This window comes from Canis aureus, chromosome 10 (genome assembly GCF_053574225.1).
Source record: "Canis aureus isolate CA01 chromosome 10, VMU_Caureus_v.1.0, whole genome shotgun sequence".
Taxonomy (NCBI): Eukaryota; Metazoa; Chordata; class Mammalia; order Carnivora; family Canidae; genus Canis; species Canis aureus.
The window spans coordinates 70,246,650-70,261,636 of record NC_135620.1 but is presented as its reverse complement, the minus strand read 5'-3'; the positions used below and the strand labels follow the sequence as shown (position 1 = coordinate 70,261,636).

At 64.8% G+C, this 14,987-nt stretch overlaps 1 protein-coding gene across 16 annotated transcripts; it reads left to right on the top strand.

Moving 5' to 3' along the window:
• Positions 1-423: 423 nt before the first annotated feature.
• On the top strand, positions 424-8,912 carry KIF12 (kinesin family member 12). Of its 16 annotated transcripts, none has more exons than XM_077913037.1 (19): positions 429-1,051; positions 1,141-1,215; positions 1,308-1,386; positions 2,269-2,396; positions 2,505-2,580; positions 3,001-3,135; positions 3,301-3,436; positions 4,159-4,250; positions 4,429-4,576; positions 5,284-5,402; positions 5,486-5,590; positions 6,104-6,206; positions 6,290-6,380; positions 6,586-6,672; positions 6,957-7,098; positions 7,170-7,274; positions 7,877-7,977; positions 8,066-8,205; positions 8,520-8,912. In XM_077913037.1, exons 1-19 carry the CDS (start codon positions 1,026-1,028, stop codon positions 8,657-8,659), a joined length of 2,028 nt encoding a protein of 675 aa, XP_077769163.1. In that variant the 5' UTR covers positions 429-1,025; the 3' UTR covers positions 8,660-8,912. The 16 variants fall into 16 exon arrangements, 9 of the variants coding, with proteins under 9 accessions (XP_077769169.1, XP_077769163.1, XP_077769162.1 ...); XM_077913036.1 differs by having other exon boundaries at positions 4,159-4,341; positions 5,486-5,607; positions 7,008-7,098; XM_077913035.1 differs by having other exon boundaries at positions 4,159-4,341; positions 5,486-5,607; positions 8,066-8,184.
• The last annotated feature ends 6,075 nt before the right edge of the window (positions 8,913-14,987 follow it).

Sequence of the window (14,987 nt, the reverse complement as noted above, 5' to 3'; positions counted from 1 at the left end):
CCTAAGAGGGAGTCCAGGCTCCTTCGTGTACCCTCCATGAGCTCGGTCCAGTCTCAAAACACCTCTATGTGTCTCACACATTTCCCCACCCCACCCAGCCTTCCTGTACCGTGTTCCCTCCGCCAAGAACACCCTTACCTACGGCCCTCACCTGCCTGCTGCTACAGGGCTCTGAACCACCCCCCAAATCCCTGCACACTGGGCTGTTCTTACTTGTGTCCCTGCCCAAGACCATGGGATTCCTTTGCCCTGGTGCCCAGCATGGGCACCGTGACTGAATGGGTGACTGGCCCACCCCAGCACGGACGCTGAGAGCTCTGCTGCTCCTGACAGCCAGGCCAGGAGAGGGTTAAACAGCTGCCCTGGCCTCAGCTCAGCCTTGGCATTGGAGAAGCAGGTGGTCCAATGTTTAACCAGGTTCTTTATGGGCCTTCGGTCAGCTTGGCTCAGGAACTCAATCCAGCCAGGTCTTCCGAGAGCCGAAACCTGGGCTCCTCTCGCCCCTTTAGGCACCACCACCACCCCACACCTCTGCCTCCTCCCTGAGGCCTGGGTGCCAGGTAGCTGGAGCTGCCAGGGAGGGGAAGCCGGGGAGGAAGATCACAAAGCTGGAGGAGGTGTAGGTGGAGAGTAGGAAGGGCCTGGTCCACGCTCTGCCCGGGCTTGCTGCCAGGCCCTGGTTGAGCCCTTCCTATCCCTGCCTCCCCATCCCCACCTGTGTAGGGAGGAGGCCGGGCGGGGTGGTCCCTCCTGATAGGAATGGGCAAGAGCAAACTCCAGAACCCCCTACCTAGGGGTCCCCTCGCTGGAGCCTTTCTCCACCAGGGCTGGAGGTGGGTAAATCTTTAACCAGCTGGCCCAGGGCAGGCCCGAGCCTTTCTGGATGGATGGCTGCCTGAGAAGGGGGAAAGGGGGTGGGGGATGTAGGGTGTGCAGAGCCAGTCCCAGCGCGTGGAAAAGGGAGAGAGTGGGGGAGAGAAAGGAACGGGGCTCGGGCGGAGCCAACTCCGCGTGCACAGCAGGACATGGAGAAGCGTGGCTCTCCCGACGGGTAAGCACAGATCCCGGGGGTTCCGGGGGGTTCCGGGGGGTTCCGGGAGCCGCCGAGCTCCGGGATGGTAACTCACGTTGCTGCCGCAGGGACCCCGCGCGGAGCCTGGAGCAGGGGCCAGAAGGGCTGGAGGGGCCAGAAACGCCCATCCAGGTGGTGCTCAGGTAAGTATGGGTAGGTTGGAGCGGGGAAGGGGGGCGAGGGCGAACCCATGGCCACGACGGGATGGACCATCTGCCTCCCCCACGGACCCCAGGGTGCGCCCCATGAGCGCCGCCGAGCTGCGTCGAGGGGAGCAGAGCGCGCTGCACTGCTCGGGGACCCGGACTCTGCAAGTGAGGAAGCCCTCCCACCCCAGCCCCAGCTCCCCCCAGCCCGCTCCCCCGCCCCAACCCACCTGCAGGCCCCTCCGCCCCTTCCCCGGGGCGACAGTGTCCCAGGAACCCCTTCCCCCACCCCCGCCCCGTGAGCCCCGCGAGCCCCGCCCTCCTAGGCCCCGCCCCCTCTGCCGTCCCCTCCCGACTGTGTCCCAGGCCCCGCCCCCCGCCAGTGAGCCCCGCCCCGACTGTGTCCCAGGCCCCGCCCCCGGACCAGGCCCCGCCCCTACCGCCCCTGACCGTGTCCCAGGCCCCGCCCCCAGCGCGCCCCGCCCCTGCCACCCCTGACCGTGTCCCAGGCCCCGCCCCCAGCTCGCCCCGCCCCTGCCGTCCCGCCCCGTGTCCCAGGCCCCGCCCCTGCCGGCCCTGACCCTGTCCCAGGCCCCGCCCCCAGCTCGCCCCGCCCCTGCCGCCCCGCCCCGTGTCCCAGGCCCCGCCCCCCGGTCGCCCCCCCCGTGTCCCAGGCCCCGCCCCCAGCGCGCCCCGCCCCCTCTGTCGTCCCCTCCCGACTGTGTCCCAGGCCCCGCCCCCGGACCAGGCCCCGCCCATCTCGCCCGGCCCCCTGCCCCCTGACCGTGTCCCAGGCCGCGCCCCGCCCCTGCCACCCCTGACCGTGCCCCAGGCCCCGCCCCCTGCCGCCTCCGACCGTGTCCCAGGCCCCGCCCCAGGCCCCGCCCCCAGCGGGCCCCGCCCCTGCCGCCCCGACCGTGTCCCAGGCCCCGCCCCCAGCTCGCCCCGCCCCTGCCGCCCCGCCCCGTGTCCCAGGCCCCGCCCCCAGCGCGCCCCGCCCCTGCCGCCCCCGACCGTGTCCCAGGCCCCGCCCCTGCGCCCCTCCCCCAGGTGAGCCCCCCGGGCGGCGGCCCCGACGTGGCGTTCCGCTTCGGCGCGGTGCTGGACGGGGCGCGCTCGCAGGAGGACGTGTTCCGGGCGTGCGGGGTGCGGCGCCTGGGGGAGCTGGCGCTGCGGGGGTGAGTGAGGCGGGCGCCCGGGCCCAGCACCCCCCCCCGCCCCGGGGTCCGCGACCCCTGACCCCCACCCCGCCGCCCCGGGCCCAGCCGCGCCCCTGCCGCCCGCAGCTTCTCCTGCACCGTCTTCACCTTCGGCCAGACGGGCTCCGGGAAGACCTACACCCTGACCGGGCCTCCTCCGCAGGTGCGCCGAGCAGGTGCAGCCCCGCGGGCGGGGGGCGGGCGGGGGGCGGGCGGGGACCGGGCCGGAGCCCTGGGGAGCCCTGGGGAGCCCTGGGGAGCCGCGGGCGGGCAGGCGGCGCAGGCTTCCAGGGGGGCAGGGCCTGCGTGCAGCCCAGGCCCGTTTACTTGCAGACGAGGAAACTGAGGACCCGGAGAGGTGAAGGCACTTGCCCGATGCGCAGCCACCTTTGTCCGCTTTACTTAGTGGCCGTCGGGGCGGGCCTCTAAGCGCAAGCGACGGTTCCGACCGAGGACTCGGCGGTGTCTCGGAAGGGGCACGGTTGGGGCGCAGAGGGCAGTCCTCCACGAGGGCAGTTACGACTGCTGCTTGGCGCTGCGATGATCAGGATCCAGCCCCTGGCTCAGCTGTCTCTGCCCCCAGGGCGAGGGGGTGCCCGTGCCCCCCAACCTAGCTGGCATCATGCAGAGGACCTTCGCCTGGCTGTTGGACCGCGTGCAGCACCTGGGTGCACCTGTCACCCTCCGGGCCTCCTATTTGGAGATCTACAATGAGCAGGTGGGAGACGGAGATGAATGACAGCCCTCAGGGGAGAGGGGGCATTTCTCTCCCAGGAACATGGGTCAAGGGACAGAGGAGGCTGGGGGACTGTCGTCCGTAAGGTCTGGGGGCGGATGGAACGTGGGCTCAGGGCCCTTCCCTCACCCACCGCCCTTGTCTCAGGTTCGAGACCTCCTGAGCCTGGGATCTGCCCGGCCCCTGCCTGTCCGCTGGAACAAGACCCGGGGCTTCTATGTGGAGCAGCTGCGGGTGGTGGAGTTTGGGAGTCTGGGGGCCCTGATGGAACTTCTGCAAATGGGTGCGTGCGTACTACTGCAGGGGTGCTCTGGGGTGGGGGGCACCCATTCCTCAGCCGTTCGGAGCCCCTGGCTGGAGCTGTGGGTTGAGGTGACCCGTGCAGGGGAAAAGGGCCAGCAAGCCAACAATTCAGACACAGCCCAGAGATGTTCACCCCACCCCACCCCAGGCTTGCAGATTCTGCTGTCCAGACTCTGGGAACCCTGATGATTCCGACCACACTCGGCAGGGTGTGGTCAGGGTCATGGTCTCTCCGTCCCAGGGCCCTGCCCTTCCAGTCTGTTCCCCCGCGTGCTGCAAACCACATCCCTCTTCCTCTCCAGGCCCCCGGACCTCTCCGGTTTCTTGATGGTACAGGTCATACCTCTTGGGCCAGCCCACGATGTCCTTGCGTCCCATGCATTCATCAGATATTTATTGAGCAGCCACCCCGTGGCAGGCATCAGGGACAGCGGACTCTGGTCCTGGCCCCAGAGTTGTGCCCAGAGCTGGTCTTTCTGCCTCAGTCTCTCTCTCCACACAACGGGAGAGGTGTTCCTAAGGCGTGAATCTGACTGACGTTCCTCTGCTCAGTTCTCACCATCTTCCTTTCACGCGTCCGTGCTAGAGGCAGCCCCGCACCTTTGCCCGGGCCCCTCTCCCAGGATGCCCGCGCTGCCTTATCCGTATCGGTGAGCACCTGCTCTTCCTGCCGGGTGCAGCTGCTGCTGTTCTCCCCTCTAGGTCTCAGCCGCCGTCGGAGCTCAGCTCACACCCTGAACCAGGCCTCCAGCCGAAGCCATGCCCTGCTCACGCTCTACATCAGCCGCCAAACTGTGAGTGTCCCCACGTGGGGAAGCAGCTGGCCCGGGGCCACCCACGAGGGTCGGCCTCTGGATGTACAAACCAACTTGGGCATGCGCGGAGGTAATAGTGGAAATCCTCGGCTTTGTGACTTTGGTGGGGACGGCCGCTCCCGAGTCCCCATCGAGCCCCGATCCCCCTGCCCCACAGATGCCTCCAGCGGACCCCGGGGAGCCCCCCGTTGGGGGGAAGCTGTGCTTTGTAGACCTGGCTGGCAGCGAGAAGGTGGCGGCCACAGGATCCCGCGGGGAGCTGATGCTCGAGGCGAACAGCATCAACCGCAGCCTGCTGGCCCTGGGTGAGACGTGGGGCCGCCGGGCGGACGCCTCGAGTCCCCTCTGAGCCTGACCCCCAGCTGTGGGGGAAACCAGAGGAGACGGAATGCAGGGGGCTTGGGAGGGTCAAGAGCAGTGACCCAGGAGCCACATGCCTCCCTTGTCCTTCCCCCGCTATTGGCTGGTGCCTCCCCTCTTCGGACTTCACGAGTCTGTGAAGCCTGAGAGTTTATAAAGGTACATTTCTATTTGAGAGAGAAACACTCGAGTGCAGAGTACGAGCCCTCCGACCTTCAGCCTGTCCCGTGGGCGCTGGGGGAGACTGAGGCCCAAGGGGGGGAAGGGCAGTGACCCTCCCACGCCCACCCCTGGCCACTGGGCCCTGAGCTCCTTCGGGGCTGGGCCCCCAGCCTCCCTCTGCGGCACGTGTGGGGAGATTTTCGGGGAACTCCTTCATTCAGTCCGTTTGTCAGACATTTCCTGCACCCCAGCCCGGTTCAGGGGTGTTCAGGTCTGTTGGTGGCCCTGGAGCTCGGGGGTGGATGAGGCCGTCTCTGCCCTCAGGAGCCCCAGTCTGGTGGCAGAGGCCAGTCTGACCGAGTAACCAGATCTTGTGGGAAGGGGGATTTTCGGGTCACACGGGCCTGGGTGGAGATCCCAGCTCCGTGCGTACTGGCCGGGCGCCCTCGGATGAGAGCTGTAACCTTGCTGGCTTTGCGCCCCCACCCAGGTCACTGCATCTCCCTGCTGCTGGACCCACAGCGGAGGCAGAGCCACATCCCCTTCCGGGACAGCAAGCTCACCAAGCTGCTCGCAGACTCGCTGGGGGGACGCGGGCTCACCCTCATGGTACCCGAGGGGGGCTGGCAGGGGGCGATGGCTCCAGAGGGCGGGGGCCCGGAGAGGAGCACTCACAGGCGGACCCCCCGCAGGTGGCCTGCGTGTCCCCTTCAGCCCAGTGCCTTCCCGAGACTCTCAGCACCCTGCGATATGCGAGCCGAGCTCAGCGGGTCACCACTCGGCCACAGGCCCCCAAGGTGAATGGAGGGGACAGGTAGAGGAGACAGGTGGGGCTCGGGCAGTAGCCGGAGCCTGTGTGGTGTCATGGGAGGTCTGGGACTGAGTCAGAGCCCTGATGATGGGGCTGTGATTGGGTAGGGTGGGGTCAGGCTCTCGGGCCGCGTTAGGGCACGTCTGGGGGTCTGGTCTGATCTGGGACATGATTCAGGGCATAGCCAGGATTCCAGTTGGTACCGCGATTAAGTCTGAGTTGAGTTGAGGTCTGACGTAGTGTCTCATTTGGGGTCAGAATCTGGGCCAGGGTTTGGAACAGGGTCCCGCTGGGAGTAGGCGCTCCCGGCATGCAGCTAAGGCTACTGGCACTTTGATACCATCAGGACAGGGTGCCTCCTGCAGGTGGATGTAGCCTTGTGCCAGGATGCTCAGGCTGCCAGTGAAGCGCGGCTCCTACTCGCCCACCCCCGGAAGCCCTTGTGCAGTGCACAGCTCGTGCAACCGTAAACAGCAGCTCTGGGCTTCCTTCTCTGCAGTCACCTGTGGCAAAGCAACCCCCGCGTTTGGAGATTGAGATGCTGCAGCTCCAGGAGGAGAACCGTTGCCTGCGGGCCCAACTGGGGCAAATAGACCCCAAGGGTATGAGCTCCCTGGAGGCAGGGGTGGGGCGAGGAGAGGGTCTGGGGCTCCTGTGGACCCAGCCGTCTCCCCCTCCCCTGCAGCCTCAAGGCTCAGTGGGGCTCGGGTGGCCTGGGCCCAGCGGAATCTCTATGGGATGCTACAGGAGTTCATGCTGGAGAACGAGAGGCTCAGGTAGGGCACACCTGAGCCGGGGGCCTCCGTGCCCCATCCCAACCCCCTGGGTTGCCCCTGCCGAGCTACCCGCTCCCTACCCGTGGCTACCCTTCTGTCCCGCCTTGCTCCCGGGGCTCGTACTCCCCCGCAGAGAGGGGGCCTCACCCATACCCCCGGCGGTAGCTGTGCCTCCTCTCACCTTCCTGGGGCCTGCTCCTCCCAGGAAGGAAAAGAGCCAGCTGCAGAGTAGCCAGGCCCGGGCCCGGGATGAACAGCGCCTCCTGGCCCAGCAGGTCCACGAGCTGGAGCGGTGAGTGCGGCGGGCAGCGCGGGAGGCGGGCCTCGGGACACAGGGCAGGCGGGAGAGGGTGGCCCGGTGACCTGGCCGGTGGGGAGTCTGACCTCCGGACCCAGACCGCCTGGGTTCACTTCAGCTCTGCTGTGTGACCTTGGCTGAGTCCTTTCACTTCTCCCTGCCTGGGCTTCCCCTTCTATAAACTGGGGATCGTGCGGGGCTTGCTTTGTGGGGCTGTTGTGAAGCTTGGACTGACCGAGCTCGTGTGTAAAGCCTTGAGAACGGTCCCTGGCACGTAGGCCCTGGTGCTGGCCTGCGGGCTGTAGGCACAGACGCCCTGTTCCCTCCAGGCGCCTCCTCTGTGCCTGCTACGGTCCCCAGCCACGCCCTGGCCCGGCCCCACCGTGTCCCTGTGTGATGGTGCCAGCTGCCCCGTGCCCCGTGAGTCTCTGCCCAGCTGGGAGGGGTGAGCGGCAGCAACGGCCCGAAGCGTCTAACACGCCCTCCTGCAGGCCCTGCCACCCCTCTGCTGCTGCCCCTGCTGCCACCTCTGTCCCCTGTGCCGAGCACCCCTGGCCCACTGGGCCTGCCCACGTAGGGATTTCCACCTGCCCCAGGTAGGAAAGGGGGAAGCGAGGGGGTGGGGGAGGCGGGGAGAGGGAAGTGGGGGGAGCTGGAGACTGATCCAGGGGGTCAGCAGCCTGGGGGGCTCCAGAATTCTGGGGTCCTAGGCTGCATCATGGGGTGAGGGGGGACCTTTGGGCTCCCATGCAGGGTTCAGAAGGGCTGGTTACCCACCCCCCCACCCCCCACCCCCGCCATCCTGCCGCCTTTCAGGAGCCCACGGAGCCGCTGGCTCACTCACCCTTTCCCTCGCATGTTACCCACTGACGTGTTCATCAGCTCGTTCAGTCCCTCTCCCCCAAGTGCCCAGCTTTGTGCCAGGCCCTGTTCGGGCACCGAGGATTCAGACATAGACCTGGTGTGATTCCTGCCCTCAGGGAGTTCCTCATCTCCAGGGAGGACAGTACGAAGGGAGGGCCACCTGATGCCTGCAGAAAAGGGGACCCAGACCCTGCCCCTTTTGAGGTCACCTGATATTCCTGGTGCCCCGCGGAGACAGGCTCGGTCAGCGGAGATGGTGGAGCCATGGGGGCGCCAGGAAGGTGGGGCCCGCAGAGGCAGGGTCACCCAGTGCGGGCTCTGGTCTTTCCTGCAGGTGATGAGCCCTAAGGCCCCAGGTGACATGCCCCTGTGTGCCCAGCCCCCGCCCTGGGCCCCCCCAGGCAACCCTGGCTCTGCCAAGTGTCCCAGAGAAAGGTGGGCCAGCCCTGGGATGCTGGGCGGGGAGGGAGAGGCTTGGGACCTCGAAGGCTCACCTCCCACCACCCAACCCCCCCTGGCCCAGGAGTCATAGCGACTGGACTCAGACCCGAGTCCTGGCGGAGATGCTGATGGAGGAGGAGGTGGTACCCTCTGCACCCCCCCTGCCCATGGGGACCCCGAACACACCACCAGTGCTGAGAGGTGAAGAAGAGAGAGAGGGAGGTGTGTGTGTGTGTGTGTGTGTGTGAGAGAGAGAGATCTTGGGCCAGAACCCACCCTCTCCAGACCTCAGTCTTCCCATCTCTGAGGTAGGATGTGTGTTGAGAGGCGATTGTGACATCTTCCCAGTTCCCAAACTTGGGAATTCTCTTCCTGGGGCCACCCGTATGTCCCGATGGGTGCAGGAGCCCGTGGTGTATGTTGAGGGGCGGGGGCCCACCTGAGGCTTCCCCAGAGAGTGTGGGGACGCTGATGGGTCTGGGCGGGGAGGGGCGCAAGGGAGCACGGCCTCGAGTCTCTGTTGCTGTGCTCCCCAGGTGGGGCTGCAGTTCCAAACCTGGCCCGGAGACTGGAGGCCCTCAGAGACCAGATTGGCAGCTCCCTGCGACGCGGCCGGGGCCAGCCACCCCCCAGCGAGGCTGCACGGAGCCCCAGCCGCGTCCTCCCGCCCTGCTGAGGGCACAGCAGGAAGCCAGGAGTGCACCGTGTGACCTTGGCTGGGCTCTGCGCTCCCGGGCTCGGTCTCCCCGTCCGCTCAGTGCAGCTGCTCTGGGCAGAGGGTAGTGCCCGGGGGCTGCGGGTAGGGGCTGGTGGGAGCAGAGGGGAGCAGAGGGAGGGTGGGGCCCCAGACTGTGGGAGATGACACTGGATTTGGGAGAAGCCAGGAACAGGTGATGAAATAGATGAATAAACAGAGGCGTCGGCTCTGAGTGTGGCTGGTCCTGTCTCGGGTCCCGGGTCCCGGGGCCACACCTCAGGCACTTCCTTCGGCCTGGGGCATCCCAGAGAGGAGGGGCCCTCGGGGGGGGGGTGAGGAGGGGCAAGGACTCTCGGCAGAGGTGCGTGCCCCTTCTGATCAGGAATAGTCCAGGTTGCCATCTCCTTCATATGGTGCCCAGGACTCAACTGAGCAACTACTACATGCACCTGCGCGGATGTGGGGAGATCGAATGACGAGCATGTCCGTGCGGGAGGTCCGTGCAGGAGGACGGGTGCCAGCTCATGCCTGTGCCAGCTGCACGTGCCCTGGTGCCGGAGGAACCACGAGATCCGAGTTCTGATGCCACAGACTTGCCGTGACCTCGGGCAGGCCTCGAACCCTCCTCCCAGAGTCACCTTCTGGCATTCAGCCAGTTAGCGGCGGGGGGCGGGGGGGGGTGAGGCTCCCTGTCTCTTGAGTTCAAGGAGGGTCAGGAGGTGAAGAATATCTGAATCCCAGGAGGAAGCAACGGGTCTACAGTTTGGGGAAGGTCCAGGCGGGACATGAGACACTGGGGGTGCTGGTGGCAAGACCTCACTAGAGAAGAAGCCACTGGGGCTAATCTAACGCCCCCACTTTATAGTTAGGGAAACTGAGACCCGTGGGGCTCATTCATTCATTCAACACTACGGGCATGGATGCAAACCGGGGCGGTGAACAGGCCTGACGAGGGACAAGCTGGCTCTGCCCGGGAAGCTCACAGCGGCCGGGTGTCCCACGCTAGGGGGTTCGGCAGCGGAGACGCCGTGGAAGGCCATTGCTCTGGGAGGCAGAGCCCAGGACGGGGGCGGGTGGGGGTGGGGGTGTAATGACCAGACCCACAGGCTCTGGGCGGGCAGAGTGGGCCGCGGTTCGTGGAGTCCAGAGAGTGAACCACACATGGTCGCATGTCACCTGCCCCCGTGACAGTCGTGGGGATTGAATCCACTTCCAGATGGAAAGAGTAGGGCACCAGGCCTTGCTTGGGGCAGACGGTTTAGCCAAAGGTACCTTTTGGTCAACATGGGCCATTTGACGAAATCGATGATCTGGGTGCAAAAAAAAAACAACCATAAAAATCCGTTCAACAGATCCCCTTGGGGGACCCACCCTGGGCCAGCATTGAACAAAGCCTGAGAATCCTTCCCTCGCAGAACACAGACAAAAACAAGCAAGAAAAAGAGCGGAGTACAGGGAACTGGGTGATAAATGCCATGGAGCAAAATCTAGCGAGAGGTCCACCTGCCAGGGTGGGCGCTGCCCTAAGCAGGGGGACCGGGAGAGGCCGCGGGCAGTGACGCTCGTGCAGAGACCTGAAGGTGCACCCGGCTGTCACCCGGCTGATGCCACACGGCCGCCTCTTTCTCTCTAAGGAATTCTGGTGCCACCTGGGCTCCGGTGGCGGTGGCTGGGCAGGTCCGAGCCTGGGCTCCGCCCCTCCCCGAGCGCTCATCTCTCGCTGTGTCGGGCCGCGTGCTGGGAGGTCTCCAGCCCCAGGCGGGGACGACCCCTGGCACCGAGCGTGAGAGCTCTCCTCCGGCCTGGGGAGCGTGGACAGGACCACCCAGGGGGACCCTGGCTATTGCTGGTTCAATTCGTGTTTGGAGGAGTCCTCCTCCGGCTGGAGCCAGCCAGGATTTTCCAGGCTCCTAGTTCCAGCTCAGCAGAACCGCCACTGACTTCCGCAGAGAGACACTCAAGGACACGAGTCTCCAGCGCCCCACCTCACAGGCCGTGTGCCCGTCTCCGGGTCATCCTCACTCTAGGAACGGCCACGTGTCCAGAATCCTGAATCCCTGGGGGAATTCCAGAGGACCCCATAATGCATCAAGACTCTCCTGACACAGGGGTCCTGGCTGAGAGCTTGAGGACTCCAGAGGGCGCTTTTGGAGGGAGGCCTGAACCCTACAGGCCTTCCACAGGACGCTGGAATTTGGGGGGGCAGTTCTCTGGAAATAGGGTAGCCGTTCTCCAGAACTGTCAAGCCTGGAAGGTGTCTGTCACATGAAGAATTGAGGGAAGCTCTAGGGAATCCTAAAGCACTGTAGGAATTTTCCAGAATACCAAATCCTTAAATGATCTCTCGGAAACCTTACAACGCTGTGTAGAAACTGGGAGGGATTCTCTGGACTCTTTGGCTCGGGATGAGGATGTTCAGCAGAGCTTGGAAGGCCATCCAGGCGTTTCTAGAATGCTGGCAAATCTGGAGACCGATCTAGAAGTCTAGAGTCCTGGCTGAATTCTCCAGGCCCCTGTGAACCCCACCCCTCCAGGCCGGCGCGGGAACAGGGGCATGGCTGGCGGCGTCATCGTGGGGCACACAAGCTGACGGAAGAACACGCCTGCGGGTCCTTGGGTCGCCTTTGAGTCTCCTCTGGGCCATGAGCCCCAAGCTCGACCCCCCAAGGTGCAGACAGCGTGAGAGGGTGAAGAGCCGACTGCCTATCCGCATGGACCCCCTCTGTGGCCTTCGTTCCGACGTGCGTCCCCCCTTCTCCCTGGGTCTCTCCCCGTTGTCTGATGATGCCTTTGCCCCACATTCACCTTCGGTTTGGTGCACAACGGGGTGCGCTCAGCCCCTCTGAGGGAAGGTTTTGTGTTCCCGCAGATGACTTTTTCCAGGGCCGGGTCCTTGTCAAGCTGCCCAACAGTCCTCTTCCTTTGTTTTCACGCTGGTGCAGGTGGGCGCGGGCCTGCCACGACCCGGGAGCTGCAGCCACCCTTGCAAACAGGTGGTGCTGTAGTGACACAGCAGGACCCGAGTCAGGAGCGGGGCCTCGAAGCCTGCCCCGCAGCCGACCCCCCGTGGGAGCCAGCCTGGCCCGGCCCTGCCGTCACTGACCGGATTCTTGCCAAAGGCCGGCAAGGCCTTGATAGTATCAGGGGGAGGGGAGCTTGCTGGGCTGAGCACAGTTCTTTGCTAAAACGTAGGCACAGGGGCGCCTGGGGGGCTCAGTGGTTGGGCATCTGCCTTCAGCTCAGGGTGTGACCCCGGGGTCCTGGGATCGAGTCCCGCATCGGGCTCCCTGCATGGAGCCTGCTTCTCCCTCTGCCTGTGTCTCTGCCTCTCTCTGTGTCTCTCATGGATAAATAAATAACGTCTTCAAAATAAAGAAAAGAAATAAACTGCTGAGGCCGAGCCTGGCACCCGGTCCGTGCTCTACGAATGCTGACTATTATTAACGACGGATGCCGTCCGCACAAACAAGCAGCGTTCCTGTACTTGCAGGAGAGGAATTGTGGCAGTATCTGCTCTCCGGTCATTTCGGACCCGGGAACTGGTGGGCGGTCACCCTGCCGGCTCCTTCCCCTCGGTGGCTCTTCCAGCGTGGACCGTCGCGGGGAGAGAGTGGCCGTCCCGCCGTCCGGTGCAACAGCCGGGGACAGCCCGCGCCGCCCTGCCGGGGCTCAGAGCCATTGACTCATCTTCATGGACGGAGGGCCCCGGGGACTTTCCAAAAAGGCCCAGCTTGCCTCGAGGCTTTGGAAAAGAGCTATTTTCATCTGCCCGAGGACATTGGGTGATGAACTGGGTGGGCCAAGAGTCAGGGCAGGCCCCTGGAGGCCCTGCCTTCATGGACCGGTGTCGTCGCCCTAGCCACAGGCAGCTCCCTGGACGTTTACTCCCCGGGGAAAGCCCTTTCCTGAGCTGCGCAAAGGGAGCCTGAGGGTGAGTCCCGAGCTCTGTCCCCCGGGTCACAAGGACACGCAGCTCTGAAGTGACGCACTCTGCAAGCGAGGCGGCCCCTCCCGCAGTCCGCCTCCCGCAGTCGGGAGGCTAGAGTGACAACGTCCAAGGGCACACTCCCCTCTGCTTGTCCAAGGAGCGAGAACATGACACGTCCCCGCTCATTTCCCTCCCCCTGAGCTCCTCTTCACCCCATTCAACAGAAGGGAAAACTCCGATCCGGAAAGGTGAAGTCCCGGGGGTCCACCCTCCACCCAGGCCCCAACGAGTCCTCCCAAGCACAGACGAATTCAAACCTGGGGACTCGAGGAAACGCCGTCCTGGCGCAAAGCCCCTTTGCATCTCGGGTGGACTGTGTCCTTGAGCCTCCCCGTCATTCACTGGTCGTGATTTAAGGACTCAGAGGAGCGACTCCGATCTCCCAGCCTCGCTCGGCTGCCTTCCCGCTGGGTGGGCCTTCTTGGGGCCGGTTCTCCGTCCCGGTGCTTAGGAACTCAATTGGTGTGTGTTCACTGAGCACCTGCTAAGAGCCCAGCATAGCCCTTGGTGGGTGTGGCAGGCACGGGCACGCTCTAGGCTGGGGGGTCGGGGGGACAGGCCTGCGTAAGCCTGACTCCTGCCAGGTGGGGAGGGGGATGACCCGCCTGCTCTGCGCCAGCTGTGCCTCAGTTTCCCTATCTGTGACATAGAGCAACCGTTGTAGTAAAGTGATGGAAGCTTCTGTAAGATGCGCTTGGGGGGCGCCCCGCGAGGGGCCTGGCATGTTGTAGGAATTTAATCCGCCCTGGTGGTCTAAAGCAGTGGCACCCAAGCCTGGTTCGCCGGGAGGATCTCCCAGGAAACCGTTCTTTTTCTTTTTTTTTTTTTAATTTTATTTATTTATTAGAGAGAGTGTGTGAGTGAGCACAAGCAAGGGGAGCAGCAGGCAGAGGGAGCAGCAGACTGCTGAGCAGAGACCCTGATGTGGGGACTCGATCCCTGGACCCCAGGATCGTGACCTGAGCCGAAGGCAGACGCTTAACCGACTGAGCCACCCAGGCCCCCGAGGAAACTTTCTAAACGGCCCGATGTAAGCATCCAGCTCGGTAGCTGGAGGGGGACAGGCCAAGGTAGAGGCTGAGTGGTCTGCACTCGCCAGGGGGTCGTAAGCCGACCTGGGCGAGGAAGGCCAGGGTCCAGCGCTGCTTTTACCCCTTCTGTGGGCCTTTGCTCTAGGCCTCCGCTCGGGTCTGCGAGGAGTCCGCAGAGCAAACCCGGGTGGACTTTCTAGAAGTCCTCTGCTGCCCTCTAGTGGACACGGGGCACGCTCACCTTGCGTAATCCCCGCCGCGTGCAGGCCCTTACCTGGTGCCCCACGCTGTGCTGCGCCTGTGACACACGTCCCTGCAGTGTGTACGCCTGGGGAGCCCCGAGGACGCTCACAAAGGCCCCTCACTGGGCTCTTAGCCGTGTCACGTGAGCTATTTTACCCTCATTCGCAGGTCTAGAGGAGGACGGTGAGGTCGGTGAGGTCAGGGAGGGAGAAGCCTGACCCCACGGTCCCCCAGGAGGTGACAAGGGCTGGAACTCAAGTCTAGCCCTTTGGGATGCGTGGGGAAGAAGGAAAGCCTAGAAAATGCTGCGCAGTGAGCAGGTCCCCTCTGGGGATGCTGGGGTACGGAGTCCCGGGCGGGGACCCCACCTCCGGTTGCACCACGAGTGAACAGGCCACACCCCGAGTCCAGCTAACTGCGCAAGGCCTGCGCTGGATACCCCCTCGTGGGGAAGGAAGGGCCCCCTGCCGCCCCCTGCCACCCCTGCTCTGAGTCCCACCCCATGTCCTTGGTCCCTGTGGGTCCCTCCTTCTTCCTGGAGCCCCCTTGGGCAGGTGCTTTCCTACCTCTTCCGGGATCTCCCATTCCCTTCGGAAAGCCCACCTGCACTCCCCACACACCCCAGGTTACCGGCCCAGCAGGTGGGCCCCCTCCCCAGCCTTGCTCTCCCCACTTGCCTCGCCCCACCCCCCAAGCTCCAGCTCCATAGTTTTGATGGTTGGTTGCTTGGCTCGTTGGAGTTTGCTTTCCAGATGCTTCTTTGTCCCTCCATCTGCCTCCTCCGTGGCTCCGCTGTTGCTCCTCTGCCTGGGGCACCCTGTCCTCCCTCCATGGGCCCCCTTGCACTTTTGCCTGGTGAACTCCTCAGTGGGTTAGGCTCCCCTCCTCTAGCCTCTGCACCCCCCCCCACGGGGAGTGAGCTCTGGGAGGTCCCTCATGGGCTCCATCGTACCCCCAGCACCAAGCACAGAGAGCGAGCTTGGTGAATGAGTGAATGAATGAGTAAGTGTGGGAGAAGGCCTGGACCCTAGGGTCAGGCCGATGT

Coding starts and splice junctions, on each gene's coding strand:
- KIF12 (XM_077913034.1), top strand. CDS start 1,026: ATGGAGAAGCGTGGCTCTCCCGACGG. Junction 4,342..4,428: donor CAACTTGGGCATGCGCGGAG/GTAATAGTGGAA, acceptor CCTGCCCCACAG/ATGCCTCCAGCGGACCCCGG. Junction 8,206..8,519: donor TGAAGAAGAGAGAGAGGGAG/GTGTGTGTGTGT, acceptor TGTGCTCCCCAG/GTGGGGCTGCAGTTCCAAAC.